At 38.4% G+C, this 16,903-nt stretch overlaps 1 protein-coding gene across 1 annotated transcript in view; it reads left to right on the top strand.

Annotated features, from left to right (window-relative positions):
• Window positions 1-5,325: 5,325 nt before the first annotated feature.
• GREB1L (GREB1 like retinoic acid receptor coactivator) overlaps window positions 5,326-16,903 on the top strand; it is a 161,275-nt gene continuing 149,697 nt past the window's right edge. The window contains exons 1-2 of the mRNA XM_064294664.1: window positions 5,326-5,523; window positions 5,741-5,938. Coding sequence (XP_064150734.1) covers window positions 5,367-5,523; window positions 5,741-5,938 — 355 coding nt within the window. The 5' untranslated portion in view covers window positions 5,326-5,366. The remainder of the gene's footprint in view (window positions 5,524-5,740; window positions 5,939-16,903) is intronic.

The raw sequence follows: 16,903 nt of genomic DNA, 5'->3' as shown, positions 1-16,903 counted from the left end.
GTCAAAAAAAAAAAAGCTTCCTTTCATAGTTCTTGACATGACTAGTACCATACCACCACCATTACCACAACCACCACCACTCGCACCACCATCAACACCACTACTAGTAATAAGAAGAGTGATAGCAGCAGCTACTCTTGTATCAGCTACTTGTTAGATGTCTACTGTTGTTATATACTTCACATATAACTTAAAACTAACTTTTTAAAAAGAAGAATATATATTCTGAAATATGATCTGATACTTGATTGTAAAAAATCTTTAGGGAGTAAATTAAAGGGAAATTTTATTAAGATATTTTTCTCCCTATCTCCCGTATACTTAATTACTGTGAGAGTAATTATTATGTCAATAATACAGTAATTATTAACCACAAAACCTTTGGCAAGAAGGTGATAAAAACATTACAAATCAAGGAGTAGTCTCCCTCAAAATGTATTGCATCTCCTTTCCATTTTCAAGAGAAAAAGGAGACTTGAGAGGCCACGCAGTCATTAAAAAACCAAAAGCAAACCTGTTGCCGTCCAGTAGATCCCGACTCCTAGTGACCCTATAGGACAGAGCAGAACCGCCCCATAGGGTTTCCAAGAAGTGGTTGATGAATTCCAACTGCCAACCTTTGCTTAGCAGCCTGAGCTCCTAACCATTGCACCACCAGGGCTCCACGCAGACATTAGCAGCCGTCTGATTCCCCAGCTACTCCTTTCTTTGCTTTCCCCTTCTATCCTTCTTTTTGTTGAAAAGGGAAAAGTCTAGAACAGAAAGATACCAAGTCGAAATGCCAATGGTGATTTGTACTTGATCCCTCCTGCACTTAGAGCAGAAATTAGTGGTGCAGAAAGACCTCACATCGAATACCACCCCTTTCTCAGAGACCCCTCAATATCACAAACATGCTTATGGTAAGTATCTCATAGGTCTGTAGTGCTAATAACAAAATACTGAGTATCATTTGCTCTGTTAAAATTTCACAATAATAAAGCACTGTAATGCAATCTCAAAAACTTAATGTCAGCCAGATACATGGGAGTCACAAGACTGGTTTCTTGTCACGTTTCATTTAATGACGGTTGCTTGCAAATTATGTCTGCATCTTTTGGCTTGAAGTTGGATTCATTCGCACTATTTTCAGTCAGGTGTTATGCCATCTCAGGCATTGGAGGCTCTTTGAATTTCAGAGAAAAGGAAGAGTGGTTGTCTAGGCAAGTAATGCCAACAATTTCAGTGACCTTAAATATTATAGCTTATGATATTAAGAATAAATTGCATTAAAAAGCTTCACCCTTTTGCGGGGAGCATTGGACTGTCAAGCACAAAACTCCAGAGTCAGCACTAAAAAAAGCTGGGCTCAATTCTGTAATTCTTTGAATTATTATCATTAAAAAAAGAAAAACCCTATTTATATTTTTATTTTGGAATAGAATCAGCTACTTCCTTTTACTCTACCAGGTCTGGACAGGAGATGTTCCATGGGCACTTCCCCTTGTCTCCATCGGAGTATTGCTAATGCTCTTTTTTTTATTGCACATTAGGTGAAAGTTTACAGAGCAAACTAGTTTCTCATTTGAGAGTTTGTACATGAAGTATTTCATGACCTTGGTTTCATTCCCCACAATGTGTCAGCACTCTCCCCATTTCCGCTCTGGATTCTCTGCTTCCTTTCATTCTGATTCTGCCCCTTCCTGCCTTCTTATCTTTGTTTTTGGGCAGATAATGCCCTTTTGATCTTGTTTAATTGATTGTTCTAAGGAGTACGTTCCTCTCTGGTGTTATTCCTCTCTTATGTGCTTATCTATTGTTTGGCTTTGAGGTGGTCTCTGGGAATGGCTTCAGTTCCAGGTCATAAGGGTGTTTTAGGGCCATAGCCTCGGGGGTTCCTCCAGTCTCTGTCAGACCAGAAAGTCTGGTGATTATTGCAGATGCTCTTGGAGGATTATGCACATCCTCTATGAGGGTGAAGCTTGATTGCCTATTTTTATGCTGATTTAATACAGTAAAATCTTTGAAAGCCAGAACCTGTGTAAGGCAGAAACCTGTCAGAAGGAAAACTCAAATATTTTCCACAAATAGAGAGGGACAGAAAAATGGTAAGCTGCACCCTGTCAAAGGTGGAAAACTTGGGAGACCCGGAAAAACAAGGCAGACCCATCGAGTTCCAGCTCTCACGGGTTTTATTCAGCATAGTATTTATTTTTCAGCATAATTCTTGCCTGTACATATGTTTGCCATATTACTCCTTGAACTATAAAGGGCAGAGATTGAGATTATGTTCTCCTGTGTATAATTTGGCACTTTATCTTTGAGAATGTAGGTTTTCAATGATGAAAGGAAAATAACTTGTTGAGCTGGTAATAGATTAAGAAGAGGCAAGATTTCCAGGCACTGATGCTTTGGAGAAAGGCTAAAAGTCCACCTGTGAAGTTATTCCATTTTTCTCCGTGGATAAGAAATCCCGTGGTTGACTCTGCTAGTTCTGGTAGTTTTCTCCCTTCAGCAAAGAAGAAAGGTGAAATGGCTGTTGGATTTTGACTTAGATGCTAAACTAAAGACACAACATATTTCTCCTTCTTTTCCCACTCTGTGTAAATCGTGTGTGGTTGTGTTGAAAAATACAGTAAAACCAGTAACAGCTGGAACCTGTGTAAGGCAGAAACCTGACAGAGAAGGAAAACTCAAGTATCTTGCACGAAAGTAAGCGATAGAAAAGTGGTAAGACTGTACCCCGTCAAAAGCAGAAAACTTGCAAAACCCAGAAAAACAAGGCAGTCTTGTTGAGTCCTGGCTCTCACAGGTTTCACTGTACGTTGCTTTTGAGCTTTAGAAAACTTAATTGTTTATAGTTGTACTTGTGGGGAGTCTTACTGATTTAGCCCAAAACATGGTATTTCAGGAAAATTTCATTTGACAGACTGTTGATTTTATTCCATTTACAATTTTTAATTGGATATCTTGTATTACTTTGGGGTGTATGTTTTTGTAAATAAGGACTTCAGTGATTTAAATCCCTGCATTTAGTTTCATATTACCTATTATGAGAAAGGTTGTCAAAATATAAATTCTGGCCTTTCCTTCAGATCATAGGAATCTCTAATAAAGCTTTGATAAGCCCAGCCATTCTGATGGAAATCACTGTGCACTACTTACTGTTATTGGAATCACGTAAGAAGACTTTGCTATAAAGGCAGCTTCAGGCGCCAAAACCTCTTATGGAGCTCTCATGTATAAGCTTGAGGAGCTTGCGAGTATGGTTGTGATGTGCTATGCATCACCCTTTCTCTGCTCTGAGTCATCACCACTTGACCATCGCATAGCTCCCTTTCCTGTTGAGCCTAGCCACATTCTTTTCAACCGGTCCTCCAGGGACTGCCTCCAGGGAGTCTATCAGAGTTGACATTCTAGCCGAAATTTAGTATCTGTCCCTCTCCTGGATTGAAGAAGTGGGTCTGAGATATTCTTAAAATTGCCTTTCTTGAAATGAGATACCCAAGTTGACCCTATACTCTAGGGGTGCAAGATTTGTTATCACAAGTCCTGTCCCTACCAGTTGGGTGATAGCGGACAATTCACTTGGCTTCTCCAAGACTCAGTTTTTTCCATCTCTTAAGTGGGAAAAGGTCATATCTACTTCAGAATACTGAGGATTAAATAAAATAATTTTTGTCAAGTGCTTATTATACTATCTAGCCCAGCAGTTCTCAAATTTTTGGTCTCAGCACCCCTTTACACTCTTGAAAATTGTTGAGGATCCCAAAGAATTTTTATTGATACAGGTAATACTTATTAGAAATTAAGCAAAAATTAGACAGGACTATGAAACAAAAAATAATACACATGAGGAGTGTGCTTCTTAGTTCAAGCAGAAACATGAGACCAAATGGGCAGCTCCTGTCCAGAGGCAGGACGAGAAGGCAGGAAGGGACAGGAACTGGTTGAAAAGACACAGGGAACCCAGGGTAGAAAGGGGGAGTGTGCTGTCACATTGTGGGGATTGCAACTAATGTCACAAAACAATATGTGTATAAATTTTTGTATGAGAAATTTACTTGAGCTGTAAACTTTTACCTAGAGCACAATTAAAAAAAATTAAAACTGAGAAGTTTGAAAAATATTTATCAAAATTTTAAATTAATAAATCTATAATATATTAGCATTTAATAGCATATTTTATGAAAAATAACTATTCTTCTCCCAAATAAATTAGTGAAAAGAATAGCCAATCATGTGGCTTCTGGAAAACTCCACTTTACACATATGAGAGATTGAGAGTGAAAAAAGCAAATAATATTTTAATAATATTTTGAAAACAATTTTTAGCTCATTGACCCCCTGAAAGGGACCCTAGGCCGTTCTTTGAGAATTGCTGGTCTAGACTAAAGTTACTACTCCATAAACTGTAGTTATTATTGATAAACATAAATTTTTGTAACTAACAAGTGCTGTCTGTACAAAGTGCTATAATAAGTAAAGGCCATGCTTTCAAGATTTCTTACCATGTACTTTCCCAAAGAATCCCAAATAATATTGTGCTTCAGATGGGGCGAAAGAAACAACAGTGTTTTTCAAATAAATACTAGTAATACATATGTGTTCTTTCAGTTTGAAAGACTCAAATCTTCGTTTCAGGAATTTGTGAATTAAATATATTATCATGAAGCTCCCATTTTTTTTTCCACAGGAAAATATTTTTCCCCCTAAAAAAAGAAAAAAGAAGTAAGGTATTTACTGTGTAACCACTGAGAGAGTTGGTGTGGGGTTTTGGTAGCCCATGAGTTTTAAGGATGTATAGCAGATGTGAAAACCCTGGTGGCATAGTGGTTAAGTGCTATGGCTGCTAACCAAAAAGGTCAGCAGTTCAAATCCACCAGGTGCTTCTTGGAAACTCTGTGTGGCAGTTTGGGTCGCTATGAGTTGGAATCAACTTGATGGGAGTGGGCTTGGTTTTTGGGAGTTATAGCCCCGTTATGAACCAGGTTGGACTTCACAATTGACAGGTCAATCTTGATTTACTGGTTGGAGAGCCTTGAGTTAAAGCATTTATTACTGTTTGACTCTCATATACAAGATCCTTTAAAGGGGCTTTTTGAAATGGTTTGGACTCTAAAGACAAAAAGTGATGTGATAAAAAGACAACTTACACAAGTTAGATAAGTTATAACTTACAACTTATACGAGTTATACAACTTTTACAAGTTGTCTTAACAAGATATGTGAGTATAGTCCATGTAGTTCCTATCTTAAGATATATGGATATAGTTCATTTTACCTATGTATTTTTTTTTTTTTTTTTGCAGACATAACCGTCTAATTATATCCATTTTATTTTTCTTTCTTCCTCTTTTTCTTTGGTGTATGTGGGGGTGTAGACCATGGGGAATTCATATGCTGGGCAACTGAAATCTGCTCGATTTGAGGAAGCTCTCCACAACTCCATAGAAGCCTCACTGAGATGTAGTAGTGTGGTACCACGGCCAATTTTTTCCCAACTATACTTGGACCCTGACCAGCATCCTTTCTCATCTGCAGGTAAGTTTTTCAATCATACAAATTTCTAGACTCCTTTTAAATAGCTGGGGACTCCAGAAATCTGGGAATTTCTAAAATAAATTTCGTTAAATGTTAGAAAACACTAGTCTCCCTTTCCTCAGCTATACCTTTCAGAACTATGAATTTTTCTTTTGGTTATTTTTCCATAAGCTTTTGTTTTTTTATTAAATTAGCTATGATTTATTTGCCCATCCAGATGTAAAACCTAAGGTGGAGGATCTGGATAAAGATTTGGTGCACCGCTACACTCAAAATGGAAGTCTGGATTTTTCTAACAATCTGACGGCTAATGAAATGGAAGATGACGAAGATGATGAAGAAATGTCTGAATCAAATAGCCCGCCAATTCCCTATTCACAAAAACCTGCCCCGGAGGGGTCTTGCACTACAGATGGTGGGTTTTAGTTTTGTTTTTTTCAATCCCTCTAATATTGTTTTTTTTTTTTTTAATATTGTCTGGCTAGTTTCTGATCATTACACTTGGTGCTCAGGGCTGGAAACTGGGCATTATGGAAAGGAATGAGGAGTGATTGTGCTCTCACTCAGATTATCTCCCAGCAGGTGTCTTTAAGAGCACCATAATACAGCAGAGCATGTATTATCGCCCCATCTTACAGATGAAGAGAGATTCATAGCAGTTGAATGACATCTTTGACATGGCATGTAGCAAAGGCAAGCCTAGACTCAGTCCAGGGCTCTTCATTGCTCCATATACTCCCTGCAAGAATGCAGATATTTTAGGAGCTTTTTTCGTGTTCTCCCTTACTACGTTTTTCGACTCCACCTCCAAACGCATTCAGCTTATTATCTATGGGGGATAAAAATGTAAATATTTTTACAGTCCCATTTTATTTATCAGTGTCAATCTCCTCTTCCACTAAATCTTGAACTGCACTGTTAATAAGAAAACTCTGGTATAAAGCATTTTCAGTATTTCATGGAATTGATGATATCACAGTTTAAATTATACCCCCTGCCCTCCGTTTAGTGGTGTACAGTGCTATTTTCTGACCATTACAGCCTAATTAACATATGGGTTCTGCTTTATCCAAGTTAGCCATACCAAAACCCAAAACCAAACCAGTTGCCATCGAGTCAATTGAACTGCCCCATAGGGTTTCCAAGGAGCAGCTGGTGGATTGGAACTGCCAACCTTTTGTTTAGCAGCCAAGTGCTTGCTTAACCCCTGTACCACTAGGCCTCCAGATTAGCCGCAGTACAACTTGTACATTCAGGCTGCCTTGGACCTGAGATGATTCCAGTGTATAAAAATCTGGGAATGAGTGAAAGAGGGGGATAAAATCTCAAGATATTCTCCCTATAAGGCTTGAAGTGCAGATAATTTTGGATAAATTAGAGATTCAAATTTGCACAACCAGAAAAATGAGTTTACACTGTTTTGTAGCATTATTTTCTCCTGACTTGAATTCTCTTAGTTTAGGTGTACTTGATGCAGGAAAGTCCAGTAGTGGCAAAATATAAAGCAGTGGTCTCTAGCAATTAGTATTACTGCTCTTTGAGTTGGGCCTGCCTCCAACACATCATTGCTTATGGATTTGCTTCCAGATATGTTTGAGTTTTTTTAATCCAGACTTAACATATGTATATTGATTTATCCGTTATTGATGTAATACAGGCCTGTAAACCTGTGGAAATGTGGGAGGTGACTTGGCATTGTTTCTGCTTACCTGGTTTATATCTATTTTCGTGCCTATGGTTTAATTGATCTGTCAGCTCATATTTATCAAGGAACAACTGGAAGTTTAAGTAGTGCTTAAAATATGTTTGAGTTCTCATTGGGACATCTTGTTATATTTGAGAATTAAATTGAACCAGAGTAAAACCCCTAGAGGCTAATTTTGAAATACCAAATTTTATACCAAAATATGGAGGGAGGGGTTCCCTTGTTTTTCCTGTGCCCTGGATATGCCTTTATTTTGCCTCTTAGGGTATCTGGCACTCGTATTATTTATCAGCAGGTTTGGAAAGCTGCTTAATACCCACCAAGATATAAACTCAGTGATATAGTAGATAGCAAATATTTCTTGAATTTTATAACACGAGACTACTACTCTTACCCTGTAGAAATTCTGTAAAGTATAAGGGAAGAGTAATTATTATTTGAAAGATAAAAGAAACTTGGAAGTACAATTTTTCTAACAAAGAACCCAAGCACAAGATGCAAATCCAAGACAACCTGAAAAGCACTAGGCCTGTGCTCAGATTCCTATGTCAGCTACTTAGTTTCTTACTTAATTATATATCTGTTATTTGCAAGGCTTCAAACTGGTTCCTTCCAGTTTGAACCCCTGCTGAGAATTTGCCTTTCCACCCCCTGATATACAGAAGCAGAATCTACAGTTTGACAAGATCTCCAAGTGATTCTTATTTATAATAAATTTTTAGACTCACCGCTCTACTAGTAGTTCTCTCAGAAATGGTCCCTAACCAGCATCATTAGCATCAGCTGGGAACTTGCTAGAAATGCAAATTCGCAGCAGGAGGTCAAACAGGAACGAAGTGCTTCATTTATCCTGTGTTTCTACCCCCCACCACACTTTAATTCACCTGGGGGTAGGCACATAAAAAGCACAGTTTATAATTTGATAGTTTACAGCGTGTGCACAGCTCTTTCCACTTTGGCTTATTCTAAGATGGTTCTGAGAGTCTTCTCACTTGAATGAAGAACAACCCTTAAATTTCCCTTATAAAATGGCTGTGAAATAAGGCAGTATAATGGCTGGACGTGCTTCAGTGTACCAGCAGCGGTTGGTGGGAAATCCTCTGTTTACCTAAGGCTTAAAGAAAGGTAAAGCTATTTTTAGAGGCAATTTAGATAAGCAGATACTTAACACCTGATGTGCTGCTGGGTTACCATTCAGATGTAAATTTTGGTTGCTAATTCCTTATGTAAATTATTGCAATAGTGTAGGTTCCTACCCTGCTGAGAGGCAGTTGATTGTCTAAGGGGAGAAGGCCAACCAAATTTTTGGCCCCCAAGACTGCTTTGATTTCTTTGGTTTTGTGTTTACAGCTGTTTTGGTAAATTTTCCCCTCTCCCCTCTCAGTTTACTCTGTAACCTTCAAGTTGAAGATAATTGGAGAATGCAGATCTCCTCCTGTGAAGTGAAAACCTTGGCTGTTTTCTTGAGGAAATGCAGATGAAATTGATAAACAAGGGCCCTCTCCTATTCCCTTTTTTATTAAAATATTTACTCTGCAAGAGCATAGGTTTTAGAGCAATATTTCAGTATTGCTTTTAGAAAATGAAACTATTTGGGGGGCAAGTGTGTGAAATAAATTGTTATAGGTATGCACGTATGGATAACTTCTCCCTCCTGGTGTGCCGTAAACAGGCTTAGATCTTCCCTCAGGGAACTCTTTTCAGGAGCTGTGAAGGAAAGATCACGTCCAGGGATTATTTCAGATGCAATTCAGATTCACCCTGCAGCAGAGCAGGAAGGCTTCTTTTCATTTAGCTTGAGGTTTTAACTGAGATTTAATATTTGATGTTTATTAGAGTAATAGTCTGACATATATTTAAAAGTGACAAAAAGAACTACCTGCCACACCAGAGTTTTGGATTTTACAAGTCTTAATATATAATCACACTTCATAGATTCTTTAGCTCTTCACCCTTCTTTGTGTGCACATGCACACACACACACACACACCTTATTTTCAATCTTAAAAAAAAAAAAACTAAAATATTGTTTATTACATAATTCTTCCTTGAGGGAGTAATTCCTGATGATATATTCTATATACAAGTAGCTGATCTGAACCCTGAGAATGAGGGCTTAGAAGAAATAGTAAAAAGATATCACAGCAAAAAGCCAATGCTTTGCAGGTAAGAAACTTATTCTCACAATAACTGCAAACTGAACTTGATTCCTTGATTCAACAGCCATTTTTGGCCTTGGATTGGTTTCTTCCTGACCCTGTTCCTACACTCTGCCTTGTTTTTCCTTACTGTCTCCCATTCTCTTTCCTCTTAATTAAATGCTCTGTGGGGCTTGTGCTGGCGAGTAACTAAAGTGGAAAGAGATAAATAGGACATTTTTGAAAAAGAAACTAACTTTTAAAACAGTCTTGGATTTGCAGAAAAACTGATAGTACAGAGAGTTTCTATATACCCCCCCACATACACACAGTTTCTTCTATTATTAACATATTAATATAGTACAAGGAGTCTTGAGGTGGTGTAAACGGTTAAGCCCAAGATTACCAACTGAAAGGTTGGCGGTTCAAACCCACCCAGAGGTGTTTAGGAAGAAAGTCCTTGAAAACCCTATGGAGCAGTTCTACTCCAAAACGCGTGCAGTGACCCTGAGTCGGAATCGACTCGACCACAACTGGTTTGGTTTTTGGGTTTACTATAGTACAGTTGTTATAGTTAATGCACCAATATTGATACTTTTTAAATTAATTTTAATAATAAAATCCACAGTTTATTCAAATTCCTTAGTTTTTACCCTGGGGGGGGGGCGCAAACAGTTTAAGCACTCGACTACTAGCTGAAGGGTTGACAGTTCGAACCCACGCGGAGGCACCTCAGAAGACAGGCCCTGCGATCTGCTTCAGAAAGGTCACAGCCTTGAAAACCCTTTGGGGCAGTTCTACTCTGCACACGTGGGGTTACCATGAATTGGAATCAACTCGATGGCGACTTAACAGCAACAGCAAAAGTTTTTAACTAAGGTCCTTTTTCTGTTCCAGAATCTCATCCAGGATACCACATTTCATTTTGCTCCATGTCTCCTTAGGCTCCTCTTGGCTCTGATGGTTTTTCAGACTTTCCTTCTTTTCAATGGCCTTGACAGTTTTGAGAAGTAGTGATCAGGTGTGTTGTAGGATGACCCTCTACTGGATTTTGTCCATGTTTTTCTCCTGATTATACTGGGGTTATACTGGGGTTTGGGGGAGGAAGATCACAGAGGTAAAGTGCCATTTTCATCACATCATACCAAGGGCATCAACATGATATATGACCGTTGATGTTTACCTTGATCACCTGGCTGAGGTAACGTTTGTCAACTTTTCTCCGCTGTAAATTTACTTCCATCTGCTCCTCAAGCTCCCCCTTCTCATGCATTGTGAAGAAAGTCACTGTATCCAGCCCACACTTAAGGAGTGGAGAGGTGTGCTCCAGCTCCTGGAGGGCAGAGTGTCCACATAAATTATTTGGAATTCTACTGCAGGGGAGATTTGTCTCTTCTCTCTTATTGGAGCCCTGGTGGCCGAGTGGTTAAGAGTATGGCTGCTAATCAAAAGGTTGGCAGTTCAGATCCACCATCTGCTCCTTGAAAACCCCATGGGGCAGTTCTACTCTCCTCTAGAGTTGCTATGAGGTATAATTGACTCGATGGCAATGGGTTTTTTTGGTTACCCTCATTATTAAGGTATTCAGTCATTTATATCAGTAGGGACTCGTTAGTGTTTATTTTATTCTTTGGGTCATAATCCAGTACAACTTTATTTATTTTTTACTTAAATTATTCCAGCTTCGGTCTATGGGAGCTCTTTCAGCTGAGTCGTGTGCTCCTTTGACATACCCTAATCATCATGGGTTTTTTTTTTTTTTAGAATGTAATAGGACATTTTCTCTTTTCATTGTCATAGGCACCTCTTCGAAATTTTTTTTAAGAGAGAGAATCCAGTCTTTGTGTAATAAGTATTACTTTTGACCGCTACACACCCACACCACACCCGCTGCTGTCGAGTTGATTCCAACTCATAGTGACCCTATAGGACAGAGTAGAACTGCACCATAGGGTTTCCAAGGAGCACCTGGTCAATGTGAAATGCCAGCCTTTTGGTCAGCAGCCATAGCTCTTAACCACTACACACCTCTAGGTGTCCGCATATTATAAATGGGAAAACCCTCCTAAAAACTGTGCGTGTGGCTTCATTCGAATGGACTGTGTCATTTTCAGCTTGCCACAGAAATCTCTGAAATAATCTGTCTTCCACAGAAAATCCTGCCTTCTTCAGGGATTTACCACACTGACTACGCCTTTTCAACTCTGTCCCTATTTAGCCCGGAACCAAATTTGTGCTTTCCCACTTAATCTTCCTCTTGTTGCAAAGTATGGCCTAGAGAGATCTCACCAGAAATGTCACTCGCTAGGCATGGGTTACCTGTGTGGTCTGCATAGTCATGATTTTAAGATTTATCAGCAAGTAGGAAATACATGGTTCCTAACTTATTCCGTGACCAGAAGGGACTGGTGTATCAAGCGCTCCAGCCTCAACCTAGAAAGGACCAAGGGAAGTTGGATGATAACCTGCTGGTGTCAAGTTAATTTCAACTTGTAACAACCGTATAGGACTGAGTAGAACTGCCCCATAGGGCATCCAAAGAGCAGCTGGTGGGTTCAAACTACCAGTTTTTTGTTAGCATCCAATCTCTTGACCACTGTACCACCAAGGCTCCAGTTAGGTGATTAAAAAAAAAAAAAGTCTCCATCAAGTCAATTCCGACCCATAGCGACCCCATAGGACAGGGTAGAACTGCCCTATAGGGTTTCCAAGAAGCAGCTTGTGGATTCGAACTGCCAGCCTTTTGGTTAGCAGCCAAACGCTTAACTACTCCACCGCCAGGGCTCCAGATGGGTGATAGAACACCACAAAAATAGGCAAGAAAGAAATTACAGCAGAGTGTCTGAAATCAGCCTGGGGGAAGGTGAAGCATTATATATAAGTTAGAGAGATGTTAATGAGGATGAAGCAGCGTCTAACCTGAAGTCTTAGAGACCTTGGTTCTGGTTCCAACCTTTCTGATTACTGGTATATGACCTTGGGCCATTTTTGTAACTTTTCTGGACCCTAGCTTCTTCTTTTTCATACTAAAGAGTTTGAAATACATTTGACTCATAAACCTTGACTTATAAATCTTTGTCCTAGTATAATCTTTTGAACCCCTAAATACTTAAAAACTAGTTCTGTCTTTATATGACATATGATAATTGATTTTAAATGGAAAGCATTTATTTTAGATGAGAATCCTAAAAGAGTCCCTGAGTGGGGCAAATGGTCAGTGCACTTGGATGCTTACTGGAAGATTGGAGGTTCAAGTCTACCCAGAGGCACCCTCAGAAGAAAGGCCTGGCAGTCTACCTCCAAAAATTTAGCCATTGAAAACTCTATGGAGCATAGTTCTATTCTGGCACACATGAGGTCTCCATGAGTTGGAATTGATTCGACAGCAACTCGTATATTAATATACTCTTAGGCATACTCCAGGAATTGACAGAATATCAATTGAGGTGTTTCAACAAACAGATGTAGCCCTGGAAGTGCTCACTTCCCTATGCCAGGAAATTTGGAAGACAGCTACCTGGCCAACCAACTGAAGAGATCCATATTTATGCCTATTCCCAAGAAAGGTGATCCAACCAAATGCGGAAATTATCAAACAATATCATTAATATCACACACAAGTAAAAGTTTGCTGAAGATCATTCAAAAGCAGCTGTAGCAGTATATTGACAGGGAACTGCCAGAAATTCAGGCCGGATTCAGAAGAGGATGTCGAACCAGGGATGTCAAACCAGGGATGTCATTGCTGATGTCAGATGGATCTGGCGGAAAGCAGAGAATACCAGAAAGATGTTTACCCGTGTTTTATTGACTATACTAAGGCATCCAACTGTGTGAATCATAACAAATTATGGATAACATTGTGAAGAATGGGAATTCTAGAATATTTAATTGTGCTCCTGAGGAACCTGTACATAGATCAAGAGGCAGTTGTTCGAACAGAACAAAGGGATACTGAGTGATTTAAAGTCAGGAAAGGTGTGCATCGGGTTGTTTCCTTTCACCAGACCTATTCAATCTGTATGCTGAGCAAATAATCTGAGAAGCTGGACTATATGAACAATAACAGGGCATCAGGACTGAAGGAAGACTCATTAATAACCTGAGATGTGCAGATGACACAACCTTGCTTGGTGAAAGCGAAGAGGACTTGAGCAGTTACTGATGAAGATCAAAGACTGCAGCCTTCAGTATGGATTACACCTCAACATAAAGAAAACAAAAATCCTCACAACTGGACCGATAACCAACATCATGGTAAACGGAGAAAAGATTGAAGTTGTCAAGATTTCATTTTTCTTGAATCCACAATCAACACCCATGGAAGCAGCAGTCAAGAAATCAAAAGACGCATTGCATCGAGCAAATCTGCTGCAAAAGACCCATTTAAAGTGTTGAAAAGCAAAGATGTCACCTTGAAGACTAAAGGTCACCAGACTCAAACCATGGTATTTTCAATTGCATCATACGCATTCGAAACCTGGATAGTGAATAGGGAAGACTGAAGGATTGATGCCTTTAAATTGTGGTGCTGAATATTGAATATGCCACGGACTGCCAAAAGAACGAACAAATCTGTCTTGGAGGAAGAACAACCAGAATGCTCCTTAGAAGCAAGGATGGTGAGACTACGTCTTACGTACTTTGGATATGTTATCAGGAGGGATCAGCCCTTGGAGAAGGACATCATGCTTGGTAAAGTACAAGGTCAGGGAAAAAGGGAAAGACCCTCAATGAGATGGATTGACACAGTGGCTGTAACAGTGGGCTCAAACATAACAACAATTGTGAGAATGGTGCAGGACTGGGCAGTGTTTCATTCTATAGTACATAGTGTCACTATGAGTCGAAACCAACTCGATGGCACCTAACAACAACAACAGGTATTATTTATACTAAAAAAAAAAAAATTTTTTTTGAGAAAAAATGTTTACTTCTCATTTAGTAAATGCTGTTTAGTTTTATTTTAAATTGTGTAAGAAAGCACATATTGTTGACAAATCTAAAATAAAATACACTGTTTTTTAAAAAGATAGGGAGATCAAAACGTATAATGTTTTCATCATCAAAGAAAGGAAAAAATTACTTTTAATACCCAAATTTTGGAATTTCTACACTTCAGGATTATAAGAATTATTGTTGTTAGTTGCTGTCAGATTAATTCCAAATCATGACTGCTCTGTATGTGCAGAGTAGAACTACTCCATACCACTAAAAAAAAACTAGTACATGTTTATTTTTTTGTTGTTGCGAGTTTTTTTTTATTACCTCTTCAATTTCTTTTTTTTGTTATAGGCTTATTTAGTTTTTCTACCTCGGTTTGTGTTGGTTTAGGTAGGAAGTGTGTTTCTAGGAATTTGCCCATTTCCTCTAGATTTTCAAATTTGTTGGAGTACAATTTTTCATAATATTCTGTTGTGATTCTTTTAATTTCGGTTGGGTCTGTTGTGATATTGCCCATCTCATTTCTTCTTCAGGTTATTTGCTTCCTGCCTTGTTTTTCTTTTGTCAGTTTGGCCAGTGGTTCATCAATTTTGTTGATCTTTTCAAAGAATCAGCTTTTGGTCTTGTTGACTCTTTCAATTGTTTTTCTATTCTCTATTTCTGGTGTGCCTAAGGGCTTCTTTTACCACTCTCTTTCTATTTGTTTGAGTTGTAGGGTTAATGTTTTGATTTTGGCCCTTTCTTCTTTTTGGATGTGTGCATTTATTGCTATAAATTGACCTCTGAGCACTGCTTTTGCTGTGTCCCAAAGGTTCTGGTGGAAGTAGTAGATTTATTTTTATAATTTTTTGCATATTTGCTCTTTGTTATTAGATAAGCTAGAAAGTTTCAGGCTGCTGTTTGTAGGAACTTTTTCTGCAAATAATATGCTGCTGAAAGAGCTGGTCTTTCTTCCCCTATATATGAAAAGCCAAATTAGATTATAATCACCACTTGTTTGTTGTTGTCCTAGAAACATATTGGTGCATTTTAGACAGTCTTGTAACTTAATAAGTGGAGATGGGGAATGAATCTGACTTTCATATCTAGCAAAGAACAACTTTAGGCATTTGTAAAACTACTATTTTTGTGTTCATGAACACAATCAGAATTCCCTGAGTGCCTCATCTTTAACCAACAGCCCGTTATAGGTATAAATTAAGTAGCATATTGATACATATGACTAATACTTTAAAATTGCATGGTGGTCAAAACCATACAATGATATGGGGTTCAACGGAATGAGTCATGAGCTCACTAACCTACTTTCTACTAATTAACCCTACCTGTGTTGGCTTGAAAGCCTGCAGAACATTCTGTTTTAAAAGTAGAATAGTAGAATAACTATGAATTTATAAAAATTGGTAATGATGTATATTTAGATTTCATTTTTCATTCCCAAGTATTTTGGAACAATTTAATGAATCCCTGGGAATAGGATAGCCACTTCTTGGAAAATAATCTTGAGGTGAGATAGTCTTGATGTTCCATATTGTTCTGTTTTATAAAGCTTGAAATAATTTGCAAATTGCTACAGACTTGTGGTTCTATCTAGCTCACTCTTTCTAAAGTAGGATGAGTCAGTGTTGCACTACTTGTTGGTGAGAAGAAACAGCTACCAAAGCATCCTGTTTTCTATTCATAGGCAATCATGAGCCTCTCATCACTGAATTTAAACCATTTGGGATGATATTTTATATGTTCTGCCTTTTGGAGCAAGTCATACTTATAATAAAGGTGCCACCATGGATCTCTTCCAGTCAGTTGACCTAGCAGCTGTGTTCCACATTTCTTGGGATAGACGAGTGAGCACTTCCAGCACTGCATCCATTTGTTGAAACATCTCAGTTGGTATCCTGTCAATTCCTGAAGCCCTGTTTTTCCCCAATTACTTCAGTGCAGCTTGGGTTTCTTCCTTCGGTACCATTGGTTCCTGATCATATGCTACCTCCTGAAATGTTTGAATGTTAGCCAATTCTTTTTGGTATAGTAACTCTGTGTATTCCTTCCATCTTCTTTTGATGCTTCCTATGTCATTTAATATTTTTCCCATACGATCCTTTAATATTGCAACTTCAGGCTTGAATTTTTCTTCATATCTTTCAGCTTGAGAAATGCCAAGTGTGTTCTTCCTTTTTGGTTTTCTAACTCCAGATCTATGCACATATCATTATAATACTTTACTTTGGCTTCAAAGAGCCGCTCTTTGAAATCTTCTGTTCAGCTCTTTTACTTTATCATTTGTTCCATTTTCTTTAGCCACCCGACATACAAGATCAAGTTTCAGAGTCTCTTCTGACATCCATTTTGGTCTTTTCTTTCATTCTTGTCTTTTTAATGAACTCTTGCTTTCTTCCTGTATGATGTCTATATGATGTCCTTGATGTCATTCCACAACTCCTCTGGTCTTTGGTCATTAGTGTTCAATGTATCATATCTATTCTTGAGATGGTCTCTAAATTCAGTATAACCTTGAGTATAATAACTCAAACTAGCTTAGGTAAAATGAAGAAATTATTGGAAGAATTCTAAGAAAAAGTTTTCTGACCACACC

Source organism: Loxodonta africana, chromosome 11 (assembly GCF_030014295.1).
Source record: "Loxodonta africana isolate mLoxAfr1 chromosome 11, mLoxAfr1.hap2, whole genome shotgun sequence".
NCBI lineage: Eukaryota > Metazoa > Chordata > Mammalia > Proboscidea > Elephantidae > Loxodonta > Loxodonta africana.
The sequence above is the reverse complement of the archived record's forward strand: the minus strand, read 5'-3'. Positions and strand labels throughout refer to the sequence as shown.